The 11,242-nt window shown below is 43.1% G+C and overlaps 1 protein-coding gene across 1 annotated transcript; it reads left to right on the forward strand.

The window, feature by feature from the left end:
• The first annotated feature begins 9,676 nt into the window (after positions 1-9,676).
• On the forward strand, positions 9,677-10,347 carry LOC127338519 (uncharacterized). The gene has a single exon (XM_051364600.2). It carries the CDS (start codon positions 9,677-9,679, stop codon positions 10,160-10,162), a length of 486 nt encoding a protein of 161 aa, XP_051220560.1. The 3' UTR covers positions 10,163-10,347.
• The last annotated feature ends 895 nt before the right edge of the window (positions 10,348-11,242 follow it).

The raw sequence follows: 11,242 nt of genomic DNA on the forward strand, positions 1-11,242 counted from the left end.
AGCTCTATAATTATTGCTTAGATTGTATCTACAAGTTGTTTGCACATATTGCTGTCCGGAACCCGAGGCCCCAAAGTGACAGAAATTGGGACAACCGAAGGGGAAGGCTGTGATATGAGGATCACATGTTTTCACCAAGTGTTAATGCTTTGCTCTGGTGCTCTATTAAAAGGAGTACCTTAATTTCCAGTAGATTCCCTAGAGGCCCGGCTGCCACCGGCTGGTAGGACAAAAGATGTTGTGCAAGTTTCTCATTGCGAGCACGTACGACTATATATGGAAAACATGCCTACATGATTAATAATCTTGATGTTCTGTCTTAATGCTATTTTAATCCTATCAATTGCCCAACTGTAATTTGTTCACCCAACACTTGTCACTTGTTATTGGAGAGTTACCACTAGTGTAGATCGCTGGGAACCCCGGTCCATCTCTCATCATCATATACTCGTTCTATATGTCATTGGAAGTAGTATCGACTATTTTCTGGTGCCATCACCTCTGTGTTATTGCTACTGCTGCTGTGTTACTATTACTATTGCTCTCATATTACTGCTGCTTTCACATCACCCATGTTACTAGTGCTTTTCCAGGTGCAGCTGAATTGACAACTCAGTTGTTAAGGCTTATAAGTATTCTTTACCTCCCCTTGTGTCGAATCAATAAATTTAGGTTTTACTTCCCTCGAAGACTGTTGCGATCCCCTATACTTGTGGGTCATCAATACTATTTTCTGGCGCCTTTGCCGGGGAGGCATAGCTCTACTCATAAGTTCACCTGGGGAGTACACTCTACCTCTCTCTCTGTTTTTATTTTATTTTATTTTGTTTTGCTTAGTTTACTTTTGTCTAGTTTATTTGTGCTTAGTTTATTTCTGTTTAGTATTATTTTGCTTAGTTTACTTTTATCTAATTTGTTTTTGTCTTGTTTTATCATATACCCAAAAATCCATAAAAATTTGAAAAACCAAAAAATTAAAAACTGTTGTTATGGGGGAACCCACAACCTATTTGTAGCTTATTGAAATATATAATAATTATAGAGAATCAAGAACGGGTAAAGTCATGAGTGCTGTGATAGAAAAATTGAATACAATTGCTAAAATCTTGCTTAAACGCCATGATATAAACTGTTGCTCTCAACAGGATACTAAGCATCTGAAATTCCAATGTGGCTTTAGTGAAGAAGCTTTAATTAAGAACTATAATTGGAATAACTATATTCATTTTGGGTTCGAAGAGGTAGAACAATTTGTCTTATTTATGGGAGCTTCTGAGATCGAATCCTTCATGGTTAAAAATTACGAAACTTGTGTTGTTTGTAAGGACCTTAAAGATTATGTCTCTTCTAAATTTTTGCATAGAAAGTTACAGCGATAATCCTTATATTATTGATTATAAAGAGAGACTCATTAATGCACAAGAATGCACTCACAATTTGCAGGAACCTGTGGAAGAAGAAATTGATGAACCTGAAAGCTCATTGGATGAAAAAGAGGAGGAAATTGATGAACCTGAAAGCTCATTGGATGAAAAAGAAGAGGAGAGTGATGAACAAAAGGAGGAATAATGGATTAGCTACCCATGCCAACCTTCTAATGAGAGTAACTCTTTATCTCTTACACTATTTGATTGTCCCCCATGCTTACCGAAGAAGGATGAATGTTATGTTCCTGCGAATTCTCTTGAAATATTCCCTATGAGTAAAACTTGTGAGAATGATTATGCTACTGTTATTTATGATAATCCATGCTATTTTGATAAATCTTATGATAATGCTTTGTTTGTGCCCGATGTCGAAATGCATGGTACTGAAGAGTTTTGCGTAGCAAATGTTTATGATAAAACTCTAGATGATGGTCCTATGTTACTTGATAATATTAATTGTATTACTAATGAAGATGGGATTGGAGAGGTTTTAACTTTATCTATGAGTCCCATATCCCTTGAGATTGATCAATCATCTTGTTATATTATTGATAAAAGTGGGTTTGAAAGTTTTAATACCATTATTTTTGAGATTGATGAAAATTATGTGTTTGTGGATCATGAAAAGCATGCTGTATGTGATAGTTATATTTTTGAGTTTGTTCATGAAGCTACTGAAAATTATTATGAGAGAGGGAAATATGGTTGTAGAAATTTGCATGGTACTAAAACACCTCTCTATATGCTTAAAATTTTGAAGATACTCTTGTTTTATCTTCCTATGCTTGTTACTTTGTTCTTCATGAATTTATTTGTGTACAAGATTCCTATGCATAGGAAGCGGGTTAAACTTAAATGTGTTTTGAATTTGCCTTTTGATGCTCTCTTTTGCTTCATTCTCTTATTCCTTATGTGAGCATCATTAAAATTGCTGAGCCCATCTTAATGGCTATAAAGAAAAAACTTCTTGGGAGATAACCCATGTCTTTATTTTGCTACTGTTTTGTTGTGTCTTGGAAGTTGTTACTACTGTAGCAACCTCTCCTTATCCTTATTTTATTGCATTTTTGTGCCAAGTGAAGTCTCTAATAGGAAGTTGATACTAGATTTGGATTTCTGCGCAGAAACAGATTTCTATCTGTCACGAATTTGGGCAGGGTTCTCTGTAGGTAACTCAGAAAAATCTGCCAATTTACGTGCGTGTTCCTCAGATATGTACGCAACTTCCATTAGTTTTGAGTTTTCTGATTTTAGCAACGTAAGTACCTCTTAAAAATTCGTCTTTACTGGCTGTTCTGTTTTGACAGATTCTGTCTCTGTTTTTTACATTGTCTCTTGTGGACTTTAAGCAAGGCTTTCTAGACTTGGAGAGCTGTAGCTAATGTTTTATTGAGTTTTTGCAATGTGTCACTACAAGACTAAGGTGGATTAAAGTTTTTTTAGTACTAACGCCTCTAATGAAGTTTATGAGAAGTTTGGTGTGAAGGAAGTTTTCAAGGGTCAAGAGAGAAGGAAGATATATGATCAAGAAGAGTGAAAAGTCTAAGCTTGGGGATGCCCCCGTGGTTCATCCCTGCATATTTCAAGAAGACTCAAGCATCTAAGCTTGGGGATGCCCAAGGCATCCCCTTCTTCATCAACAACTTATCAGGTTTCTTCTATTGAAACTATATTTTTATTCGGTCACATCTTATGTGCTTTACTTGGAGCGTCTGTGTGTTTATTTTCGTTTTATTTGTGTTTGAATAAATTCGGATCCTAGCAATCCTTGTGGGGGAGAGAGACACGCTCCGCTTTTTCATATGAACACTTGTGTTCTTCGTTTTACTTCTAATGTTCAATGGTAAAAGTTGGAAGCTATTGCATTTATTGTTATTTGGTTGGAAACAGAAAATGCCTCATACTGTCTTGGATAATTTGATACTTGGCAATTGTTTTGAGCTCTCAAGTAGATCATGATTAAGTTCTTGCATCATGTAGTTTAAACCTATTAGTGGAGAACTACCGTAGAGCTTGTTGAAATTGGTTTGCATGATTGGTCTCTCTAAGGTCTAGATATTTTCTGGTAAAAGTGTTTGAGCAACAAGGAAGACAATGTAGAGTCTTATAATGCTTGCAATATGTTCTTATGCAAGTTTTGCTGTACCGGTTCATACTTGTGTTTGCTTCAAACAACCTTGCTAGCCCAAAGCCCTGTACTGAGAGGGAATGCTTCTCGTGCATCCAAAACCTTGAGCCAAAACCTATGCCATGTGTGTCCACCATACCTACCTACTATGTGGTATTTCCTGCCATTCCAAGTAAATACTTCATGTGCTACCTTTAAACAATTCAAAATTTATCATCTCTTATCTGTGTCAATGTTTTATAGCTCATGAGGAAGTATGTGGTGTGTTATCTTTCAATCTTGTTGGGCAGATTTTCACCAATGGACTAGTGGCTTCATCCGATTACCCACTAATTTTTCAAAAAGAGCTGTCAACGGGGCTCCCAGCCACAATTAATTAACTTTCATTAATAATTCTATTCACATGTTTTGCTCTGATTCGTCAGTAAGCAACTTAATTTTGCAAATAGACACTCCTCCATGGTATGTGAAATGTTGGAAGGCACCCGAGGATTCGGTTAGCCATGGCTTGAGAAAGCAAAGGTGGGGAGGAGTGTCATCTAAATAAAACTAAAATAAATAGACACTCCTTCATGGTATGTGATTGTTGGAAGGCACCCGAGGATCCGGTTAGCCATGGCTTGTGAAAGCAAAGGTTGGAAGGAGTGTCACCAAAAAATAAAAATAAACTACACTAAAGTACATGTGTAAACAAAAAAGAAGAGGGATGATCTACCTTGGTGGTAGAGATAACGCCTTCATGGGAGCCGCTCTTTGAAAGTCTGTTTGGCAAGGGGGTTAGAGTGCCCACTGCCATTCGTTGGCAACAACAAACACCTCTCAAAACTTTACTTTTATGCTCTCTATATGATTTCAAAACTTGAAAAGCTCTAGCACATGATTTAATCCCTGCTTCCCTCTGCGAAGGGCCTTTCTTTTAATTTATGTTTAGTCAGTTTACCTACTTCCTTCCATCTTAGAAGCGAACACTTGTGTCAACTGTGCATTGATTCTTACATACTTGCTTATTACACTTATTATTCTACTTTGTATTGACAATTATCCATGAGATATGCATGTTGAAAGTTGAAAGCAACTGCTGAAACTTAAATCTTCCTTTGTGTTGCTTCGATGCCTTTACTTTGAATTTATTGCTTTATGAGTTAACTCTTATGCAAGACTTTTGATGCTTGTCTTGAAAGTACTATTCATGAAAAGTTTTGCTATATGTTATCTATTTGTTAGCAACTATAGATCATTGCCTTGAGTCACTGCATTCATCTCATATGCTTTACAATAGTATGATCAAGATTATGTAAGTAGCATGTCACTACAGAAATTATTTCTTTTTATCGTTTACCTACTCGAGGACGAGTAGGAACTAAGCTTGGGGATGCTGATACGTCTCCAACGTATCTATAATTTCTGATGTTCCATGCTTGTTTTATGACAATACCTACATGTTTTGCTCACACTTTATAATATTTTTATGCGTTTTCCGGAACTAACCTATTAACAAGATGCCGAAGTGCCAGTTCCTGTTTTCTGCTATTTTTTGTTCCAGAAAGGCTGTTCGGGCAATATTCTCGGAATTCGACGAAACGAAGACCAAATATCTTATTTTTCCCGGAAGGCTCCAGAGCACCGAAGGGGAGTCGGAGGTGGGCCAGGGGGCCACCACACCATAAGGCGGCGCGGGCCTAGGCCTGGCCGCGCCAGCCTATGGTGAGGGGGCCCCAGGCACCTTCCTGCGTCGCCTCTTCGCCTATAAGACCCCTTTCGACCTAAAAACGCGATATCAATTGACGAAACTCCAGAAAGACTCCAGGGGTGCCGCCGCCATCGTGAAACTCCAATTCGGGGGGCAGAATCTCTGTTCCGACACGCCGCCGGGACGGGGAAGTGCCCCCGGAAGCCATCTCCATCGACGCCACCGCCTCCATCATGCTCCGTGAGTAGTTCCCCCATGGACTACGGGTTCTTGCAGTAGCTAGTTGGTACTCTCTATCCCATGTACTTCAATACAATGATCTCATGAGCTGCCTTACATGATTGAGATCCATCTGATGTAATCGGTGTTGTGTTTGTTGGGATCCGATGGATGATACATTATGATTAGTCTATCTATAAAATTTGTGAAGTTATTGTTGCTGCAATCTTGTTATGCTTAATGCTTTTCACTAGGGCCCGAGTGGCATGATCTTAGATTTAAGCTCTATAATTATTGCTTAGATTGTATCTACAAGTTGTTTGCACATATTGCTGTCCGGAACCCGAGGCCCCAAAGTGACAGAAATTGGGACAACCGGAGGGGAAGGCTGTGATATGAGGATCACATGTTTTCACCAAATGTTAATGCTTTGCTCCGGTGCTCTATTAAAAGGAGTACCTTAATTTCCAGTAGATTCCCTAGAGGCCTGGCTGCCACCGGCTGGTAGGACAAAAGATGGTGTGCAAGTTTCTCATTGCAAGCACGTACGACTATATATGGAAAACATGCCTACATGATTAATAATCTTGATGTTCTGTCTTAATGCTATTTTAATCCTATCAATTGCCCAACTGTAATTTGTTCACCCAACACTTGTCACTTGTTATTGGAGAGTTACCACAAGTGTAGATCGCTGGGAACCCCGGTCCATCTCTCATCATCATAAACTCGTTCTATATGTCATTGGAAGTAGTATCGAATATTTTCTGGTGTCATCGCCTCTGTGTTATTGCTACTGCTGTTGTGTTACTGTTACTATTGCTCTCATATTACTGCTGCTTTCACATCACCCCTGTTACTAGTGTTTTTCCAGGTGCAGCTGAATTGACAACTCAGTTGTTATGGCTTATAAGTATTCTTTATCTCCCCTTGTGTCGAATCAATAAATTTGGGTTTTACTTCCCTCGAAGACTGTTGCGATCCCCTATACTTGTGGGTCATCACTTGCGTTCTGCTGACCCATTTTGTTGATGAGTATGAGGGCAAGACACATGATGTGATATACCCATTTTGGTAAAAAAGGGGTGTAGTTTTTCATATTCACCTCCCCAATCTGTTTGGATGGCAATGATTTTACTATCAAATTTTCGTTCAACAAGAGTTAGAAAGTTCTGAAAATTTTGAAAAACTTCAGATTTCTTCTTGATGAGATAGATCCATGAAAAATTACTAAAGTCATCAATGAAGCTTACATAGTATGAAAAACGACCAACAGAGGTGGGAGCAGGTCCCCAAACATCGGAGAACACTAACTCTAGTGGCTTAGTGGACATACTAGTGGATCTTGTATAAGGAAGTTGATGAATTTTTGCTCTTTGACATGAATCACACACAAACTCATACCTAGATTCTTTTGAATGAGGAAGCTCAAATTTCCTAAGAATTCTATGAACGATTTTGAAGGAAGGATGACCTAATCGATCATGCCACCGTGTAGCTGAAGGCTTGGTGGCGCTAAGAACTTGTTTATTTCCTGATGATGATGATGACACCAATGGATAGAGGCCTTTGTAGCATCTACCTTTAAGAAGTACCTTCTTCGTTTCCAGATCCTTCACATAAAAGTACCAAGGGTGAAATTCAACATAGACATTATTATCTAATGCTAGACGATGAATGGAAACAAGATTTTTTGTAGCACTTGGAACATGAAGGACATTTCGAAGGTGGAGTTGTTTGTATGGGGAGTTAACAAATGCATGACCAACATGACTAATGTCCATACCTGTCCCATTGGCCGCATGAATCTTCTCACGACCATTGTACTTCTCTTTCATGGTGAGCTTCTCGAGCTCACCGGTGATGTGATCTGTGGCCCCGGTGTCAGAGTACCAATTGGTATCCACACCGTAGGAGGCGGCGTTTGCACCTCTTTCTTCTTCCTCCTCTTCATCTTCAGAGTATCGGTACCAACACTTGTATGCAGGGTGGCCCGATTTGCCACAAATCTGGCAGATGATATCGTGGTCCTTGCCGCTTCCTTTGTTGCCGCCGCCAGGACGACAGCCTCCACGGCCGCCTTGCTGATGTCCCTGGCCATGCCCTTGAGCATAGCCACGACCGCCGCCACGGCCGCCGCGATAGTTTCCACGGCTGCCACGCCGTCCGCCACGTCCGCGCGCAGCAGAGTTGGCGGAGGACTTCGGATCATTGTCGATGCCGTCGAGGAGGAGATTCATGTGGTTGTCGTAGGAGCTGATCTGCGCGTAGAGCTCGGCGACGGTGATCTTGTGATCGGGGTTTGCCCCGATGGCGGCGAAGAGGGGATTGTACGGGTCGTCAAGCCCGGCGAGGAGGTACTCCACCACCTCGTCTTCTTCCATGGGGCGGCCTGCTGCTGCAAGCTCATCGGTGATCGCCTTCACCGCGGCGAAGTATTGCGCCGTGGTTTTGCCCTCCTTTTTGGTGTTGGCGAGCTGCACCCGCAGATTGGCGATGCGAGTGCGCGATTTGGCGGCGAACATGGACTTGATCGCCAGCCAGACCGCCGACGCTGTCCTCATGCCGATGCAGGAGACGAGGATCTCCTTGACAGCGATGCCAGCAGGTAGTGAAGGACCTGCTGATCAGTTTGAACCCAGTTTTCATAATCTGGATTGCTCACCTCGGTGCGTTTACCGTCGATGGTGTCAAAGATCGTTTCCGACGGCGCCTTGTTTGTTCCATCGAGGAAACCCATCAGGCGGGCGCCTCTGATGGCAGGGAGGACCTGCGTTTCCCACAGCAGGAAGTTCTCCCTTGTCAGCTTCTCCGACGTGCCCTGCGTCTGTAGCGGGCTGCTCATACCGAGGGTGGAGGAGGAGGAGCTCATGGTTGGCTTTTCGTGTTTCTAGATGTGTTTTTGGAAGACTAGCTCTGATACCATGTGATAATTCTTGGTTTAACGATGCCTTGAACTCGGCTCGGTTCCGTGTTTATATAGGCCAACATTGGCAGAGATTTACATAGTTGTTACAAGAGATAGAGAGAGGGAAAAACCGCACAAGATCTTTATCTACAGATGCTTGGCGTGAACATAAAGATAGAAACAACTTAGCTCTATCTAACTAACTATTCTATCTCTAACAGATACAACCTCAAGGAGACAACCAAACAAACTATTTCCATCTCCTCAGGTACAGGCCATATGCCTTACACGCTGCCAAACAGGTCCCTAGGCGTGCCACTTCTCCCATGCAAAATTTTGCAACTTGTCATATCATATGCTAAGTTCTTGCTTGATTGGCGCAGGTGTGGGGAGAACGGCAGAAGGAGAAGAAGACATGTGCTTGGTTCCACGCTAGCGACCCTTGATTAACGGTTATCGCCGCTCGAGGCTACCGAACCACCGCACTTTTTTTGACCCAACTGCCTATAGGCAAGCGGCAAATTTGAAAGGAGCATGGAAGCGTGTATGGTAGGCCTGCACGCCCCGCTGTACCGCCGTCCAGTTCGGCTCCAGCCCGTGGCTGAGTCCAGCGACAGCACTCGAGAGAGAAGCACATACCTGTATGGCCTGCCGGCCTATCAATTCAGAATTTCAGATACGCCCTTTTACATCTGGCGAACCAGCCTAACCCAGCTGAGGAACCAACGAAACCATGGGAATACGTCTGATATAGTACATCCATCGATTCTAGATGGTCTACGGACGGAAGAATGCTCTGATTCAATTTGAGACGTTTCGCAGCTTGACATCATCCCTAAATAAATACGAGTACTAGATTTTTTCAAGTAGTATCTAAATTTGAATGTACATACTTTTTAGGAGGGAGAATATAATTTTGCATGTCATCTCGAAATATTATATATACGTATCCTTGAACTTACAGCATGCGGCGAGCTATAGGCCGATCAGTGCAATATATACGACCTCCCGATAGGGTTTGCAGTTGCGAATCAATGAAATAAGCAACGGCCTTTACAGCACAAGCTGAGCTGTAGGTACGCTCGGCTCGGTGGATGGATGCCTTGCACACAAAGCAGCTCAAATATCAATCTCTCTTTTAAAAGAGCGCCAGACCGCGATAGGTTTCCGTCACGTCCCGAGATCAAAACCGCCTCCTTTTATACGCTCGGTCTCCGCCGCTCCAAACCCGCACGTCTCCGCTCCATACCAGCATACCGTATCTTGAATCTTCTTCGCCCAGGTCTCCGCCCTCCCGCCCCGCCATGGCCACGACGACGGGCATAGCGCCGGCGACGGCGCACCAGTCGGAGGCCACAGACGGCTCCCGGGCGAGCGCGCCGCGGGTCAAGGGGTTTATCCGGCGGATGATGCCTCGGGGCCATTACTCACCTCTGGGCGCCGAGCACGAGCGGGGGGCAGCGCCGTCCGGAAGGGCTCCCGAGATGATGGCGCCACCGGCCGCTTCCGACGGCGCGGAGGAGAAGCCGCGTCGCGGGTGGCTGCGGCGGCTGGCCTCGCATGAGGGCGCGCCGCGGCGGTGGAAGAGCCTCGGCGGCGCCGGCGCGTCGAGGCGGCTGGCCTCGCTGTCGCGATCGCTGCGCTGGAAGCGGCTCTCCGTGAACCTGAGGGGCGGCTGGGCGTCGGCGCTGCTCGACACCGTCGCGTTCCGCTTCATGTACGTGCTGGAGGCCGTCGTGCTCGGCCTCGCGCTCTCCTGCTTCTTCTGCTGCTGCGGCTGCCAGATATGAATGATGATTTTTTTTTTTTTTTTTTTTTTTTTTTTTTTGCTCTGCCCCCTTCCCACGATTCCTGCTGGAACCTCTGCTTGCCATTGGGCGTGCAATCTTCCTGGCTTTTTTTTTTCCGCTGGTGCTTATTTATCCTGTAAATTACGTAATCCTGCTATAGTTCTGTACGAAGAGAAAACTTTGCATGTCCTGTTGTTCTCACAATGTTCCACTTCGTTGCACGAAATGGTACCTCAATTTTTAGTTAAAGTTCGTCTCGAAAAACGTATGTACACCTTATAAACATGAACGGAGGGAGTACTCAGCAAAGTAAAGGTGATATTTTTTAACCAAAGCAAATACTTTGCCTTATCTATTAATCAAGAAGAAGATACTCAGTTATTAATGGAAAAATCGGATGATAACCATACAACCACCAACACCCCAAGGACGAACCCACACAAGCAAAGATAACCATGGCCAAGTTCAAACACCGCTCTGCCAAGACTTGACCTTGCACCAAAGCTAAAGAGAAAGCACGTGACTGCTATGGGAGAGGAGCAGGCACGAGACGCTCCAGCAAAGATGAAGAAGCCAAACCTCCTAAAGAGCAACGCCATAGAGGCACCAAACACACAACATTGAGGGAACCTTGTCGCACACATGACACAAGGTCGATGTCCTCAACACTGTGAAATTTGCAGGACCGCCGCCCCAACATCTAGCTCAACAGAACGTGAAAAATTGTATCTCCAATACTATAAATTTTTTGTCCCCCCCCCCCCCAACCCCCGATTAACAATTCTTGTGGTATGTATGAGTCAATAGTACATGATATAAAACAAATTTGAGTTGAAGAGAATGTTATATTGATGACGGATTTCACTGTGAAGGAAGTTTTTGATGCTATCTCCCAAATGAGAAAAAATAAAGCACCAAGCCAAGACAGGTTCCTGCGGAATTCTACCAAAGATTCTAGGATGTTATAAAACAAGATCTAATGGGTATATTTGTTAGCTTCTAAAGAGGAGAGCTACCTTTATTCCATCTAAAATTTTGGGATGACATTTTTTATACCTAAAAAGGAAAACATTGTTCAAA

Source organism: Lolium perenne, chromosome 3 (genome assembly GCF_019359855.2).
Source record: "Lolium perenne isolate Kyuss_39 chromosome 3, Kyuss_2.0, whole genome shotgun sequence".
Taxonomy (NCBI): Eukaryota; Viridiplantae; Streptophyta; class Magnoliopsida; order Poales; family Poaceae; genus Lolium; species Lolium perenne.